The sequence below is a fragment of the Talaromyces atroroseus genome (assembly GCF_001907595.1).
Source record: "Talaromyces atroroseus strain IBT 11181 chromosome Unknown scaffold_8, whole genome shotgun sequence".
NCBI lineage: Eukaryota > Fungi > Ascomycota > Eurotiomycetes > Eurotiales > Trichocomaceae > Talaromyces > Talaromyces atroroseus.
This window is the reverse complement of record NW_017971440.1, coordinates 1,303,858-1,321,390: the sequence shown is the minus strand read 5'-3', so window position 1 is coordinate 1,321,390 and position 17,533 is coordinate 1,303,858. Positions and strand designations below refer to the sequence as shown.

The 17,533-nt window shown below is 44.4% G+C and overlaps 6 protein-coding genes across 6 annotated transcripts, besides 1 other annotated feature; 4 read left to right on the top strand and 2 right to left on the bottom strand.

Annotated features, from left to right (window-relative positions):
* Positions 1-336: 336 nt before the first annotated feature.
* On the top strand, positions 337-2,252 carry UA08_06361 (hypothetical protein; the record flags this gene model as incomplete). Its single annotated transcript, XM_020268675.1, has 4 exons — positions 337-384; positions 435-647; positions 697-1,161; positions 1,314-2,252. The coding sequence occupies 4 exons, from the start codon at positions 337-339 to the stop codon at positions 2,250-2,252; spliced, it is 1,665 nt and encodes a 554-aa protein (XP_020118613.1).
* Positions 2,253-2,744: 492 nt separating this feature from the next.
* Positions 2,745-4,221, bottom strand: UA08_06360 (hypothetical protein; the record flags this gene model as incomplete). The annotated part of the gene is made up of 5 exons (XM_020268674.1): positions 2,745-3,002; positions 3,068-3,219; positions 3,270-3,530; positions 3,586-3,918; positions 3,966-4,221. 5 exons carry the CDS (start codon positions 4,219-4,221, stop codon positions 2,745-2,747), a joined length of 1,260 nt encoding a protein of 419 aa, XP_020118616.1.
* Positions 4,222-5,141: 920 nt separating this feature from the next.
* On the bottom strand, positions 5,142-5,723 carry UA08_06359 (hypothetical protein; the record flags this gene model as incomplete). Its single annotated transcript, XM_020268673.1, has 2 exons — positions 5,142-5,508; positions 5,569-5,723. 2 exons carry the CDS (start codon positions 5,721-5,723, stop codon positions 5,142-5,144), a joined length of 522 nt encoding a protein of 173 aa, XP_020118615.1.
* A 723-nt stretch (positions 5,724-6,446) lies between these two features.
* Positions 6,447-8,089, top strand: UA08_06358 (hypothetical protein; the record flags this gene model as incomplete). Its single annotated transcript, XM_020268672.1, has 2 exons — positions 6,447-7,910; positions 8,060-8,089. 2 exons carry the CDS (start codon positions 6,447-6,449, stop codon positions 8,087-8,089), a joined length of 1,494 nt encoding a protein of 497 aa, XP_020118799.1.
* Positions 8,090-9,784: 1,695 nt separating this feature from the next.
* Positions 9,785-11,599, top strand: UA08_06357 (hypothetical protein; the record flags this gene model as incomplete). The annotated part of the gene is made up of 1 exon (XM_020268671.1): positions 9,785-11,599. The coding sequence occupies one exon, from the start codon at positions 9,785-9,787 to the stop codon at positions 11,597-11,599; it is 1,815 nt and encodes a 604-aa protein (XP_020118482.1).
* A 4,533-nt stretch (positions 11,600-16,132) lies between these two features.
* UA08_06356 (hypothetical protein) lies at positions 16,133-16,995 on the top strand (the record flags this gene model as incomplete). The annotated part of the gene is made up of 2 exons (XM_020268670.1): positions 16,133-16,161; positions 16,218-16,995. 2 exons carry the CDS (start codon positions 16,133-16,135, stop codon positions 16,993-16,995), a joined length of 807 nt encoding a protein of 268 aa, XP_020118600.1.
* Positions 16,996-17,070: 75 nt separating this feature from the next.
* Positions 17,071-17,103: a repeat region (Identified by RepeatMasker using a combination of RepBase library and repeat library created with RepeatScout).
* Between the last annotated feature and the right edge of the window lie 430 nt (positions 17,104-17,533).

Here is a 17,533-nt window from a genome sequence, read left to right as displayed (position 1 = left end):
ATTGCAGAGGTACTATTTATTACTACTAGCGCTTTCGACTAGCATGTAACAGGCAGTATCAAAAAATCCCACAAAATTACGCAGAACCCAAATTTGTACGAAAACTAGGCGGACTTGGTCTTGGCGCCCAGGATTACGGCTTATGCTTACAGGTATGTGACTGCCAACCATAGATCGACAAGGGACGGTGGAATTTCATGGGCATGGGCTGGTAGTACTCCACTCATGCATCCTCCATCTGCATTCTTTCGCTCGATTCTATCAATCAAAAGTAGGACAACTAACCAAACTTGCATCACGGCATATCCTTTGTCCCTAGACGTGAAGAAAAGCACAATGCTTTCCTGTAAGGAGGAACTGGCTTATCTCTCGGGCCCAAAAGAGGTAGGTATCCCCCAATGTCAGCTGTTCAACCTTATGCTGAACGTAGATAGCCAGCGCTTCTAGAACAGACCATTGGTCAAAAGTTTGCTGAGACTGTTTCCAGCTTTCAGGACAGAACTGCAATCAAGGATGCTTTTGCCCACCTTTCCTATAGGGAGTTGGATCAACAGAGTGATGCGTTAGCATTAGGGCTTCTGGATCTCGGTATTGCACAGGGAGACCGAGTCGCAATCAGCTTAGGAAACAGTATCGCAAATGCGGTGGTAAGACTCATGCTTTCTTCTACCATCCTCCGTTAACCAAGCATTTTAGATATCATACGGGTGTTTTAAAATAGGCGCCATTGTGACTCCGCTAAATCCAGCATATACTCCAGCTCAAGTTATTTCGGCGTTGGACCATGTGTCAGCCAAATGTTTTGTTTTGAGTACAGAGATCATGTTGCCTTACAAGCAGCCGAAATCAGCGGCACCCCTTCTGTCGGCAGTGCTACAAGGAATTGAGCGAAGTGGTTTTGTTTCATTGCTGGTTGACAACTCTACTAACGAAGCCCATAAGTCGGAGTTCAAAGCCACAGCTGAGTATGAAATGCTCCTATCATCGAATCAAGGCAGAAAGTTGCCAGTACAGGACCAGTTGAAGCATTGTGATATTGCATCAATACAATTCACTTCTGGAACAACTTCGACTCCGAAAGCCGCTTGTTTGACTCACCGAAACGTGTTGAACAACGGGGTATTAGTTGGCTTAGGAATGGAATTAACAGAGTCTGATATAGTGTGTTGTCCGCCTCCGTTGTATCACTGCTTCGGACTAGTTCTTGGAATTATAACCACTATGGCTTACGGTGCAGTCTCCTCTCTCAAAGAACAAATTTTGGGCCATAGCTTACTATATTAGCAGGGGCATGTATAGTCTTGCCATCTGAGGCATTCAATGTTGGAGCAGTAGTCAGGTCAATTAAGGACGACCAGCCAACTGTCCTTCATGGGGTGCCAACAATGTTTCTAGCAGAGCTGGAGCTAATTGAAAAGTATTCCATTAATCCCGACGAAATTAAACATCTACGCACAGGAGTTATAGGAGGAAGTCCTATCCCGGCATCTTTGCGACTGGCCCTACATGAAAAGCTCAATCTCTCCAACCTAACTAATTGTTACGGTCTGACTGAAAGCTCTCCTATAATCTGTCAGACGGCATCCACCGATACTCTAGAAGCAAAACTCAACACAGTCGGCAGAATGCTACCTCACACCTCTGCAAGGATCGTTGCTCGTGACGATCCGACTAGAACGTTAAAGAGAGGCGAAAAGGGTGAGCTTTTGATATCTGGTTATGCGGTCATGAAAGGTTATTGGAAAGACGAGAAAAGGACGTCAGAATCTTTCATTGTTCAAGAGAAAGAGGATGGACTGAAACAGATATGGCTGCGAACCGGAGACGAGGCTTTATTTCGGCCTGACGGGTACATACAAATAACGGGAAGGATAAAAGACATCATTATTCGTGGGGGTGAGAATATTTATCCCCACGAGATTGAAAATGTCCTTATCCAGCATCCGATGGTTTCCAATGCGAGCGTGGTGGGATTGCCGGACGGAAAGTATGGAGAGATCATTGCTGCTTTTGTCATCGTCAAAACTGGCATTCATACGGTTGAAAACTTGGAAAAGGAAGAGAATCGAGAGTTGAAACATACGACTCTTAGTCAAAGAGATATTCAGCTTTGGGTTCAGGATAGATTGCCCAAGATGTTGGTTCCACGGTTCGTTTTTTGGCAAGAAAGAATGCCACTCACTTCAAGTGGGAAGATCGAGAAGTACAAGTTACGCCAACTTGGAATTCGGCTACTCAAATATGCTGATTAAATGCCATTGGGCAGTACTTTGAAGGAGATAGAAAGTCATATCAATGTGTAAAAATTTACAGGCTAGATAGCGACAATACGTTCAAAGGTAGTTGAACCAATTCGATCGTAAACGTCATCGTGCGAACATGTGGAATAGAGTAAGCCTTGCAATAATATATAAATCAATAGTCAGTTAAGCTGACGTATAGGTATCAATGAATCCCAAGTAGGAGAACTCCCGGTCAAATCGCGATTTCCCTGATTGCGGTCACCCTCCTATGACCTAGACGAATATACTTCGGCTTCGCCATGTAACAAGTCATGGACGTTGCACTAGATATCAGTTTTATCATTAATTGCTACTATCTAGGTTCTAGTTAGTGGTATGCTAACTTTATTTCAGGTAATTGCGTGGCTCATTCATATAATTTCCACAAATTATTGTGTTGTAAACCAATTTATTTGGAAGCAGCTGAGTGGGCCATCCCTCTGCGAATTTGATATTCCCAGGCTAGGCTAGGTCATCAGGAAATGGTTGCATAAGAAGCTCCCACTTATAATCCTCCTCCTTTATGCCAGAAGCCTTCAGCTTTTTGCACCACGGATGATTCGGTGAATTATGGACTAGACCAGTGATATACCGCTTTCCAATGTGATGTGAGGTATATTTCGATTCTTCGCCTTCCTTCAGCAGGGCTGGGTGAGTAGAAATGAAGACTGACGGGTCTGGAGAGATAAATGTGGCAAGGGAGAATCTTTCGACACTCAGCTGCGGAGGTAAAACCGTATCAATATTGACAGAAAGCCAAGCATGAAGTTATGCAGAGAATTTACCTTGGTGTGAACTCGATGAACTGTAGAGAGAAATTGCGAGTTGGAGAGCAACTCAAAATAAGCTCCCGTATTTACTACGAAAGCATGCTCGATAGGCGGCGCAGGGACCCATATACCATTTGCGTTCAATACCTCGAGTCCGGGTACATCCTCTTTGCTGCCGTTAGATATTGAAATAATTTAAGGGTCATTTAGTGCTCACTTTGATTCAAGAGAAGTGTTAAACCTGCACATCTGTTAACAAGGGTCTCATTGTGGTTATCTCGTTGAACCATACCACTGAAATCTGCATGTGGGAAAAATAATTCTTGAGCTTCCTTTCTGTCAGGGTCTGCAAAGTAGTGCTGAAATAACGCATCAGTCAATGGCTCTTTGAAAGTCTCATCAAAAGCCCCCTCCTCTAGTCCAAGCGAGAGCGCAAAAATATGAATAAGTTGCTTCGCAAATGTAAAGCATTGGCGAACTATACATAGTTAGTAACAGCAAGTTAGAGAATAGAATTGTTCGTGGTAGCTCACAATACTGATAGAATATACTCCTAAATTCTGGGAGCTCCTCATCCGGCCATTGATTCTGTGATACAGAGCCCGGTGGTGCGACTTTGATGAAATGTTGCCCTGGATCTGTGAAGTCGGATCCAACTAGAAAGGTATCTCGATCAGGTGCATACTTCTCAATGGTCTTTGATGGCATATAACCCTTGAATGATGGGCTTTGGTTCATGTGGTACTTGTTCTGCTTTTCTTTAGCTCGTGTAGCGAAAAAAGACCAAGTCGTTATCGTACATGCCTTGGTTTCAAATGGTAGTGCAAAAAACTTCTTGGATAGTTCCAGAATGTCATCTAATAATCCTAGAGTTGGTTTTTTTAATATAACATGAGTTTTGAGGAGAGCATACCCATAAGTTTGGTATCAACTGGCGGATTGGTAGCATAGAAAAACCCAACTTCTCTCATGGCTTGTCCGACCTCAGCAGCAAGCATTTTCCGAAGTTCCAAGTCCGGTGATGAGATATTAACCATGTCGACAGTAGGTATAAACTCAAATGTTTTCTTTGCATCCGGTCCACGGAGAATAGGTCGCGACTGTTCAAAGCCACCAGCTCTGTAGTAGACGCGGTTAGGATCCCTCTCCACAGCCGTTGAAGTGGCCATATTGCGTTGAGAAGTTGAATATTTAACTTATGAGTGGCGTTATTGATTATTCACTTGAAATCTGAACCACAAAGCTACTCAGTTTGACAGCTTGGGGATGCTTCTCTGTCTTTCAATTAATTAGGTGATGTGCTACTGTGCGCTTACTCGAATAGGAAGGTTACAGAGTTGTAGCCAAGATCCCCAATAAGGTTATACTTACATAAAAGTTCAAAAAGGCTTCTTATCAATACCCACCCAAAATTGGACATTCTTAATATGTTACTGGTTGTTGGGCCTGAGTGTACAAGGGGTTGTGCTTGTAGCATGATGTCATGTGGTATGTGACAGACAGCCTAATTAGGAAAGGTTGTATTGATATGTCTTTTTCTTCCCTTTTCTTCTTTTCTTCTTTCATTGTATTAAATTAATTTCTTCTTTTTTTGGTATAATGCATCTATAGTAAAGGTTAAATTCTAGTTGACCAACTAGTTAATGGGTAGTTAACTAATGTTTTACTTCGTTGTACTAGGAGTGGGGGGCCTCAAGAGTTCGCTTATGTCTCCTATTTGATAAAGAGCATGACTTGCACGATACAGAAAGCAATATCGTATTTAAAGTGACGGGCCCTGTGCAGATTTGGAAGGTATTATCCTTGGTTAATCTGCTATTATCACTATTTTGTACTGAAGTTCATGGCTTCAATAGTCATTGGATATATTTCTTCGAGCGTTCCAGCGTTATTAGACGTGTCTCGACACTGTATGTAGCTAGAGAAACCGTTCTAGGTATGTTCTAAGGGACCAAAATATATGTTTCCCCATACCAAGTGATATTGCTTCTTTTTTTTTCTTTTTTTTTTCCCCTCTTAGAACTCCAGAATTGACGCCTCACATTAAACTGTTATGTGTGCCTGAATAGAGCCCCATATTTTGGATGGCTTAAACTTTGTGAAATACATCTTTCAAATAATCCATTGCTCCCAAAGGAACCCCCAGATGTCGCATAATACAATAGGCCGTTGTCAAGTGGAAGTGGAAATTGGGAATTGCATAGTTGGAGACATATTCCTGGCCTGTCGCGAAACGGAAATTGCCCATCTTCGTTTCCATGATGACCTCTTTGTCCGCTAGCGCGTCCATGGCCTCAGGCTTGGCCATCTCTAGGATCTGAATCGTCCGCTCGATGCGCGCTTGCAGCTCCTCGAAGGTCGACTCATTGTCCTCCAGCGTCGGTACCTCGTGATTTCCAATTCGCTGGATGGTGAATTTGGCTGTGTTGGAACAACTCTGGACTTGGAATGGAAGACTGCATATTCCATGTGGTTAATAGAGCGTGCAGTATCTTGATATGTTGTAGGTAGCCTACCCTCTCATGTCTTCAATCAAACGGAATGACAGCATCGACGCAGCTGTTACCCCCTCTTTTTCTTCGCAGAACTGGGCTCCTTTTTTGAGCAAATGCGAAAGATTCCTCAGGTAGTGGATGAAGACCGGGACTGTCTGATTGTAAAGGCCAGACATCTTGAATGTTTTGCACCTCGCAAATTATAAGGAGAATACTTATACAGACTGCAAGTGTCCACGAACTTTGATTTTGAAATATCAAAGACGATCATATACGGGATATTTATACTCTTACAGTATGAAGCTCTGAGGGCTTACTGTGGATCCATTCTGCCAGCTGAAAGATGCCACGTCATCATATGTTGGCTTAACTATAAATGCAATTGATTATTAAATGTCATATAAACTCTCAGCTGCAATAAAGTTGATTTTTTTTTTTTCAGACTCTGGGGTTGAAGAAGTTATATTGAAATTCAAGTACGTAGATTATAAGAGCGAAGCCACTAAAAATTAGATATAAATATGTAACCGTTGTATACTCAAGGAAAGTGGGATGGTACCTTAGGTACATTACCTTCCAATGACTTTATAGATGGCTCAAGGGAGCAGGAAACCAATGAGAACTGTCCATGATAAGTCGGGTAAAATTCATTCTTCAGGGGAATCGCGTTCATCTATTTCCGGTGTATACTCCTTGAACTTCATTGGAGCGGAATATGTGCGGATACTGGATGGATATCGTGCGGAATATGTGCGGATTGAGCGGATGGCAGCATAGCTTTAAAAGCCAAGTGACAAGCAACCAGTCAAGTCAACATTTCATATCACTTGCAAGTATTGCCAATCTTAGGAATTGCTATCTTTGATTGCTCAGTGAATTTCAGCTCCCAGCCTGCCCAAATGATTTCAATTCTTCAATACCGACGCCTGAGGAGGGATCTGGAGAAAAACATACAAATCTATGGACCGGAAGAAGTTGTTAACGGTAAATCAGCACCAGAGAATGACTCAACGAAGCGAGACAGCGCTCTGCACAATGGAATGCCGAAGACAAGCCTAGTAAAGATGCGCAATGGGCAGACAGCATTCATACCCGGCGTTGAGGTGGTGTGTTCTAACTCTCTTCCTGAAGCTGGGGAATCCGGTGAGATTTTCCTCGTTGGCTTTGATGGCACGAACGATGAGCTCAACCCGAAAAACTGGAAATTACTTTACAAATGGAAAACACTGGGAATTGTTGGTATGACCGGCTTTCTCGTCAGCTGGGCTTCATCAATAGATTCGGCGGTAATGAAGCAGGCTGAAGCCGAGTTCGCAGTGAGTGAGATAACGGAGTCGTTAGCCACCGGGCTCTACCTCATTGCCTTTGCCTTTGGATCGTTAGTTGCTGCGCCATTCTCTGAAACGGTTGGCCGAAATCCCGTCTATATTGTGACTCTTTCCATGTTAATGATCTTTTTGATGGCCTCGGGGCTGTCTCCCAATATTGGGAGCCAGCTGGCTTTTCGTTTTCTTGCTGGGCTGTTTGGATGCACTCCCCTCACAACCTTTGGTGGGAGCATGTCCGATATCTTTGACCTACTGGATCGCACATATGCTTTCCCCGTGTGCTGCTCATTGTCTTTTCTCGGTCCATTCTTAGCCCCAATGGTGGGCGCTTTCATTGGCCAAAGTACTGCCATCAGCTGGCGATGGTCGGAGTGGACTTCTCTTATTCTGGCTGGTTTGATTACAGGCGCAATCTTTCTTTTCGTGCCGGAGACATATGCACCTATTCTGCTTAAATGGAAAGCATCCCATCTTCGTTCTATTACTGGCGATCCTCGATTCAAGGCAGAAATTGAACTCCGCACAGCGTCACTTGCGACAAGGCTAGCACGCAACTGCTACCGCCCTTTTCAACTCTTTTTCGGCGAACTTATGGTTGCGCTTTTTACAATGTACCTTGTTGTAGTATACATTGTGCTCTTTGGCTTTCTGACTGGATACGATTTCATCTATGGGAAAACTTACGGATTTTCACAAGGCTCAGTTGGCCTTGCTTTTATCGGAATGAATGTTGGCTTCTTGATTGCGTTTGCCATTATCCCTCACGTGTACTTCAAATACAAAAGGGCTCTTGTAAGGGCTGCCGAAACCGAGAAAGGCCTCCCTGAACCAGAAGAAAGACTATGGTATGCCATGTATGGTGCACCGTGGCTTCCAATTTCACTCTTTTGGATGGGCTGGACCAGCTATCCATCGATTTCTTATTGGTCGAGCCTTGTCTCATCGGTAGCATTCGGCTTTGCCGTGCAAGGCGTATTCATTTCCAGCTATCAATATCTTATTGATACCTACGAGCAGTACGCCGCTAGTGCCTTGGTCAGTGCAACATTTTTCAGGTATATTGCCTCGGGAGCGATGGTCGTTGTCTCCATTCCAATGTACGAGAACCTTGGTGTCCATTGGTCGTTGACATTGCTCGGGTGCATCTCGTTAATAATGACGCCCGTTCCATATGTCTTCTACAGGTATGGGGCTATCTTTCGCAGGCGAAGTAGGACTGCGGCTTAGATGGGAATGTACAGTATTTGCTTTGGTTACAGAACGGGAGTTCCAATCAATGGCAGCGGAAGTGTTTATTCGACGAGGGCGTTGGACCCGTGCATGTATACTACCCTAATAATTAGAATGATCGCTATAGCCTTATTGCTTTTCAACTCCTTTTCTACATGGATGACATATTGCATATTTCCCTGTGTTAGAGAACTCTGTGTGGCACATAACAGTCAGCTTTGCAGTGGAGATGACTGGCCTGTTAGCAATCCAACTCAGGAGGTTAATTTCGTACCCTCCCCAGGGATCTTATGTTGTTATTTCAATATTTCAAAGACAAAACTTGAAGAAGCTATAAATAGCATCAGATAGTGATCGATGAATATCAAATTTCAACCTGATACTGTAAAGATCATTCAGAGAGAGACGACACAACACTCTTCAGAAGTGGTTGAGATGAATGGATTTAATGGTCAACCTAGTTCACATTTTTTAGGCCAACGAAAGTGGTTAAAATCTACACAAACAGAATATCATCGGATTTTTACCGTTGTCAGAAATTTTGCGGTTTGGGGCATGCTTACCCCTTGGCACCCATGGAAGATCCTTCTAGAAGATAATCTGGTTCATCCTCCAGTGGCATGGATTACTATTCAGATGGCTCCAAATCTACCATTGTCAAAGCGGGAGTCTACTCATGGCATGCTTATTAGTTTTGAGCTCGCCATGTCCAAGACGGCGGATGCTGCTGACTGCTATCCGAGTACGATTTGAAGACACCGCTCCAGTTTGCAGATATAAGCGTTCCATCACGTAGAGTGTTATTTAGCATATTAGAATTAGAAAATTTCCCGGAATTTATGTCGATCATCCTTACGTACCAATAAGGAAGTCTAGATGAGTATTTCCATGTACAAGACGTGTAGTATTATCTGTATAAGCGCAAAAGTCTATCTTGATAACCGGGTATAGCCACAGCACTTGAGGTTTTTAGATGTAGTGTTGAGACTTCAAGCATATCAACACATGTAATATAAACAGTCAGATACTCGGTATACATAGCTACAGAAGGAATAACTGGCTAATATAATCGTCCCATAATGTGGCTATCGACGAATTTAAGAGGGAAGATTAGTAGTAACCCAAATCTCTTTCGAGCTTTGTGTGGTCCGATCATGCGACATAAGAATCAGTCGAGGCGGTTGTCTTTGTTTCCGCATCTTTCAACAATTCCTGGGGCTGCCTCCCAGGATACAACCAAATCATAATCGGCAATGCCAGCTTCAGGATGTTGTCTAGTGAACATGTTCCAGGCGGTTTGGAACAGACATCCGGAAGATAGGTACCATTCGGGTGAATCTAACTTGGAAGCCCTGATTAAGACTTCAGTCAGCCGAGTCCGGCTAACCGCTTCACGGAAAAAGGCCGACTGCTCGTTTATAGGTAGCAATGCAGGAGAGGATCCGACTGCATTCTGAAAGGTAGAGTAATCATGCACTATTATCTACTATCTATAGAATATTCGCAGTAGAAGATAGATGACATATAATGCGTTGTTTGATAACCTTAATCTGATAATCAACTAGCTAGTCCATAAAAGGAAAAGCGGAAAGAGCGGAAGCGTGCGGATGACGGAAGGATATAACTCCGTCATCCTCTCTGCCTTTCCCATCAAACCCCACGATCAATCAAAGGCCATCATGGAACAACTGCTGCCCACATCTATAGCGAGAACCCCTCGCCGCCGCCGGACTAGACTCGCCTGCACAGCATGTAAGCTTCGGAAGCGGAAGTGTGACGGAGGAAATCCCTGCGCGTCCTGCACGAGATACGACTATCAATGCTATTACGACCAGCCCTCTCGGCCCAAGAAGGCTGCGGCAGTGTTATTACGACAAAATCAGTCTCAACACCAAAATATCAACCTCGAAAGCACGTCCCAGCAGGAACTGCCGCCCAAGACTTGCCATGACGGCATTCCTTTTAACCGTGCCAGTGACAATGATAAGCAGACTCAGTCGGCCTCGCGTGAGCGAAATATGGAAGCAAATTCCGGCGTGGTCTTCCCACGTACTCTCGGCTTGAGGTTAAACTCTCAGATTAACGCCCAAAGGAGGGAATGTCCCGGCTGGAATTTGGGTATCCGCCATTGTTCGCGGCGCTCGGAAAAGAGTATTACTTGGATTTTATCCCATAATGCTTGGCAAGAATTGTATCGTATCTACGAAGAGAAGATCCAACCCATCTATGGGTTTCTAGACTTACAATCGGTGTATGCCATCGCCCAACGGCGGTGGGAAGACCCCAATGCCACAAATGAGTTTGATAGCGTGCTGTGCGGCGTGGCGGCATTGGGTTCCATGTTTTCGTCTCAAGCAAGCTGGGAGCAGGAGCGTCAGCTTGTTGAATGCTCCAAAGAGATCCTTGAGTCATCTGGTACTCTGGTGAACCCAACGCTGGATGATGCCGCAGGCTGGCTCCTGCGTACGTTGTACCTACGATGCAGTAGCTCCCCGCACGCCTCCTGGATGGCAAGTTGTACTGCGCTTCATATAATTGAAGCTATTGGCATACACCAGGAATCTGCGACTGGTGTTATTTCACTGGTTTACGCTGATACTGCGTCTCCTCCATCGACTGACGCAGACCAGAAAGAAACCGAGATCAAGAGACGGGTCTTCTGGATTGCAAAAATACTAAATACCTGGATTTCTTTCGAATATGGGAGGACAAGAGTCATCCTTCAAGGAGAGTCCTGTCGCGTACCTAAGTCGGAGGGCCTAGATGGCGATTGCACTTCTGTCTTGATATCTTTGTTTCAAATTTCCGATAATTTAGACCCAAGCAAAGACATGTCAGCTGACGATTTGGAGAAATGCTTGGAACAGTTACAGCATTATAACTTTGAAAATAGTGCGTTAGTCCTTTCGCAGAGCGTCTTGGCGTTCACTATCTACCGACGCCTTCAACTTCTTGGCTTGAGTGCCAATAAGACAGTGATCGATCGAGTAATTAGTCTTGGGCGCCGAGGCCTTGAGGCATCTCGCCAATGCATCGACGACAATTGCCCTTGGTGGCATGTCAACAACGTGCCTTTTCAGTTTACTTGTGTCCTTCTGGCGATTGATACGCCTGATTCATTGCTGCATATTCGAGAATCAATGGCAATCTTGAAAAAGACTGCTAAGCATTTCGGAACCCCCAAGTCCTACCAGGCATTCGAGACTGTTAAGAGGTTGGTTCGTCTATCGCAGATGCGAAAGCAACAGGATGCCGTCGTTCTGGATGGTTATCTGCTGGAGCAGGAAGAGCAGGAAACACAGGAGTCTCGTCATCTGCAGGACCTGGGACAACAGCAACGTGACCCCAAAGACTATAGGAACACGGAAGATCAGTTAGCTCCTTTAAATGATGGTAACAGCAACGGACTTGCTGATTTGTCTGGATTTTTGGACCCTGTTGACTGGAGTGCACTGATACAAGACCCTTTTAACTTTGAAGCAACGATATTCTGATGGAGCCGCTATTCAACAAAGGTCTAGTAATGTGGCAATATTCCGTCGTCTGCTTTGCCGATATTCAGCTTTGATATCAACCGTATAATTCTAGATAATATCATCTTATTGAACAAATTGTAAGCTAGATCTGGCTTCAAGTAACAAAAGTCCCATCCCTTATGGCAGATTTTTGGCTTTGATAGCGTATAAGTGTATAATGTAAACATTTCTTCGTCGATACCGTCGGGATGCCGGTCGGATATTTGTACCTACTACCGGCTCCCAAAGACGCTAAGCCTCTTAGGGCACTAGCGCGCTGGTATACGAGTTTCTTAACTGGATTCGTTCGTACTGCTGGATGAGGGAGTTCCAACTCTTGCTGCAACCCAAGTTGCCTGGGGAAGGGTTACAGATCTCTCTCATCGTTTACGGTGTATAGACTCGTATTATCAAAATTAGCAACTCATTTTGCGCCCTAGTACCTTACAGTCAACCCACCATAGCTGTCGGCAGCTAGGCTACTTCATTGCGCCACCGTACTAGGGGCCGTTGCTTGGAGTTATTGCCGGCATGTCACTGGAATCTACTCATTGGATGTATAATAAACTGTCTTGAATTTTGCTCATGTTCTTCCGAACGCCGCCCCTACCTAAGCCTACAATGAAAAGCCACCCCGAAGGATGATCCTGTGCTTTGACCTAGCGGGAGTTGTGCCTGTTTATGGCTAGACTTATGTGTCGTTTTCTAAGTTTTCCGTGGGAAGCACTGGCAAGGCGTGCAATTCATCAGACATTATTGGGCTGTTTATAGCAAAGTTTTTGGATATCGGCAGCTTTCGCAGTAAATGAATCGGTGGCAATTCTCGTATACTCATGTGTGAAACATTGCATCTTGTATCACGCCTAAGCTGTTGCAACTAGGGATGTTAACACGAACACTCTTATCGTATCTGGCTATGCACCTGGCGTGGACCCTCGTAGAGTGGTCTCTGTCGGTGTAGGTACCTAGGCAGCCTTCAAGAGGCTTTTCCGGGATCAATACTTCGCGGTGTCTGTACGGCGTACAGCCTTAGGCTGAAAGGGGCATTGACTCTTGTAACAACTCTTTTCTGTGTCTCATTCTACGGTTATCTTGTGTTTTTGTTCCTAATTGGCTTGACCGTATGGTTCTGAATGTCAGTAAAGGAGACCTGCCGCTCCGTAGTAGCTCAGACAACACAGACACAATCTGGCACATCGGTTAATAACTTAGAGATGTAATGGGTGATTCTTTATCCATAAGCGGTCCCTATACCCAAGAAGGCCAATTCGGGCGAAGCTTCAGTAACACTACCTGGGACTTGGGTAGCTATTTATCGACGTTTTTGAACTATCATGGGTTTGTTTTAATGACCAAAGATTCGATGAAGATGCAGAGGTGAAAACAACATATATTTCTTGTTTTCCTTCTCTTCTAGGAGGCATGGACTGGAATAAGATCTTATCTATGAAGAACTACACTGGGACAACAGGAAGAAATATAAATATACTTACATATAGAAAAGCATTGTCGATTAGTGAATTACAGGTGCTTAGTAATTCTCTTCCTTTAACTAACTACTTCACGAACGTATTCTTCCATGGTCAAGCAGTGGCAAGCACCGATATCGACATCTGGGACTCGATCATTCAACGAATGGGAATCAAGCAATTACTCGTATCATTTTGCATTATGCTCAGGCAACATCATTTCCACTAAGTTGAAACCACGTTTGCATTGAAAATATTGATGGTCTTAATAGCAAATGCCTACTTGGACCCATTATCCTGGCTATGTTCTGTGAACGGGCCCCTTCTCTGGGGGCGGGGAGGGGGTCGAGCACTGCAGCGATGCGTGGTCTAGAGCTTTCAATGAGGCTTAGAAGCCGACCATTTTCATACAGCATAGCATGTACTTAACCCTGGGAAATATGCATAAGTAACATATGCATAACTGTTGTACTTTATTCAAGATATAATGGCTTCTAGGTTCCCTATCAAACCCTTATGAATAATTTTGATTCAATGCTAGTTTTCTCCGAGACATTTAACAACATGATATTCAAAATACCCGGGAGTTTCCTCGGGATACTGTGTCTAAATCTATGGAATTTTGCCCTGGGGCAAAGTGTAAGCGACAACAACGATGCTGCCATATCGGTTTTCGCTACCTCCCTTCAGGGAGGATCTGGGAAGTTTATCTTTGCGCTAAACATTGCTTCAAACTCCAATGACGTCTACTTTCACCTTTCAGGCCCAGCTGAGTACTCCTGGATTGCTGTGGGAACCGGCTCGGAGATGAAAGACTCCCTCATGTTCATTTCCTATTTGAATTCGACAGGTAATGGTACGCTTCACTTATTTTGAATCAGAATACATCCATCCACTCCATAATTTCTATCTGACTTGAGTCCTCTTCAGGGATTACCCTTAGCCCGAGACTGAGCGATGGAGAAAGAGAACCAAGTTATTCATCTACCCTTGACGTCAAAACTCTTCCCGGCACAATGATATCGAATGATACCATAATCGTCAATGCCCGCTGCTCAAACTGTTGGAAGTGGAATTCTGAGTCTGTAGACTTAAATAGCACAAATCAACCATTTATCTATGGACTGGGTCCTCGCTCTGGGAGTATCGTCAAGATAAAGAGCAACTCACTCTCTGCCAATCTTGAACGCCACTCGGTTTATGGTAAGCAACCTTGTAATTGCCCATATCAATATTTGAACAGCATTAATCATTAATCTTTTCTTCCCACAGGCAAATTCACAATGAACATGACTCAAGCAACTGGAGGAACGGACGGTACGAGCGTATTATCGGCATCATTCTCATCCGACACGATCAGCAATGGAGCATCAGCAGATGGCAATCAAACGCAAGATAGCAATTGGCAAACTGTTATACACGCAGTCGTGCTCTCTGTTGCATTTATTATCCTTATGCCTGGTGGAGCCGTACTTTTGCGTATTATTCCGGCGAGCGTACGATGGCACTGGGTCAACCAAAGTCTTGCGACTGTCGTCGTCATAATTGGTGGCATAATTGGTCTCTGGTTGAGCACAATGTACAACCGATCCAGCAGCTACAATTCAGCACATCAAGTTTTAGGCTTGATATGTGTTCTTTTGGCACTTCTACAATGGTTCTTGGGCTTCTGGCATCACGTTCAATACAAACGAAACCAAACAGCGACAAGATATGGGTCGATACATTTGCATCTTGGACGAGTCATTCTTCTGTTTGCCATTGTTATCGGAGCCATAGGGTTAGCTTGGTCTTCTGTAAAAACGAGCATAGTGATCATATACGTTGCGATTGCCACTATTATTGTCGCCATTACTCTCGGTCTGTCTATATGGAAGAGACACTTCTCAGGGTCATTCTTTCTCCGTCTACCATTCAAACAATCACAAGCATCTATGAACAGCGAGGGGATTTATGAAAGCATCAACGAATCATCTATCAATCCATATGAATATCGACAATGTGAAACGAACATGCCATTAGCGAGTTTTCCGAAGCCGACTAACTCTAGGTAGGGAAATGAGGGATATGTAGTATGTTGCGTATTGAAAGAAGAACTGTTGTATGGCGTTCAAACCCAAATTTACATTCATGAGTTTTATATGCGCAGCACATTTGTTAGTTAACCGTAACATATGTTGACATCGACTTTCTCTTGAAGATCACATTCAAAGGAGTAATCTCGATTTCTTACTGCGTTAAGAAACATAAGTGCCGGTAATGTCCCCTCTCGCTTACTGTAGTGCAAATTACTGGTAGGTCTGCTTGCTAGTTCATACCTGCGAGTCAGTTAATTTCTCAATACAGCCTTGAAATCTAACCAATAATTTACTTCACCATATGCTGCAATCGAGAAAGCCCGTTCTCCGACCTGTTCCTCAATCCTTTTGTTCGTAAAAACGGAAAAGAAAATTTCATTCTACCAATTAAAGCGCTGTGTGCATTGAGGCCTGTCTTTGTATGCCTGCCCTTCCTCCGTGGTGCTCGCGGGCTCTTTTTTCCCGACGAGGCCGCACCCGAGGGGCATCGGAGAACACTTGTCACTGGGCGTTCTACTAATAATGGCAACCTATACATAAGAATTTCTATTTTTTTTTTACGACCCCGATAAGCACTTACAATGAGTAGCCCGCAGCAAGGTGTTCCAGCATTATCGCCTAGACTTTTGATAAGAGGGCCGTAATCAAAGATTTCAACGTTGTCAAAATAGGAATAGACTGGTCCTGACGATAGCGTTTCTCTAGACTGCTTCCGGTAATTTGTAGACGAGATAACAAGGCGCTGGCAACTCATCAAAATGTAGCTTCGAGTTCTGTCGACCGTTTTCATTAATATCAAGCGGGGTCATGGTCTACCGGCAGGAATACGCTTCTGGGAGCGCAATTTTAGAGACCTGTTAAATAAATAGTACGATCGTGCCTGCAAGTTAAACCACCAGACCCGAGGAAGATATTTACAAACACAACCCTCGTGAGTAGCACTGTGGCTGTTAATTATTGCGTGAATGGCGAAAGTAACGATTCTTGGTGCTGGGTACGTTGGAAACATACCGTCATTGTAACAGTCATGAGCTTACTTATCAAATGCAGCATCACCGGTATGGCCATCGCCAGCCAATTGCCCAAAAACTACGATGTCACTATTGTTGCCCGAAATATCCCCGGCGACCCTGAATCTACGGAATGGGCAAGCCCGTGGGCTGGTGCTGTGTTCATGGGAATGGACAATTCCAACGAAAGAGAACAAAAAATGCAGCTCGATGCCTTCTGGGTCTGGTGGAAGCTGGCACTCAGCCATCCTGAGTCTAGTGTACGACAGGTAGAGATGCAAGACCTTATTGACTCCTCGAATCTTGAAAAAGTGTGGTATCGGAACAAATTGCCCGATTTTCGAGTGATGTCAAAAGACGAACTACCTGCTGACGCATCATTCGGGATGTCGTACAAATCCATCATTCTGATACCGCCGGTCTTCTTGTGCTGGCTTAAAAATCGCCTAGAGGCGTCGGGTGTTAAATTTCAACGTCGGACGGTCAATTCGCTCGCCGAACTGCAAGGGATGGGCCATGATATCTTGATCAATGCCACCGGCATAGGGCCACGTTATCTGACTGACGTTGTGGATGATAAGGTTCAGGAGGTCAGAGGTCAGACAGTTCTAGTGAAATCAAAATTCAACAAGATTTGGATTCGCCGCGGCAAGGACTATACGTATGCTCTCGGCCGTCCGGATGGTACAACAATCCTCGGTGGCATAAAGCAGTTTGGTAGCACAGTTACCAATGTCGATGATGAACTCCGCTCAGATGTGAGTACTTCGCCCAGTGTCATGGGAGCAATAACGAGATTGATGCTTATTGAAATCTAGATATTCAGAAGAATCCATGACAATATCCCGAGGGATTTCCCATCCCCCTCTGCCAAAGATTACAAGATAGTCAGGGACATTGTAGGCATTCGACCGCAAAGAGATGGTGGCATGCGCGTCGAGAAAGAAATTCTTAATGGGCAAAAGGTGGTGCATGCATACGGCCCCTCCGGGGGAGGCTACATCTTCAGCTGGGGTTTGGCACGCGAAGTATGTGGCATGGTGGACGATTTTTATTTTCATCCTGAAGCACCCACTTGCCAGGCACCGTTACTGGCTAAGATATAATACCTTAGTCGACGATGAGACTGAATAGCATTGTTACTTGCTTCCTTCATTTACAATTTCCTCATACTAAAATCGAGCTCCTAAGTACTCACTCCGGACCGGTAGTATGATACGACGTGCTATCATGCTAGAAACTTGGCAAAAACCTAGTTCTAATCAAGCTTCATACACACGCCCAATTAGACTTGTATCACCATCTTTTTCGGCAAAATGCGTATCTTTAATTAACTGGCAGCCTCGGGCATCGACA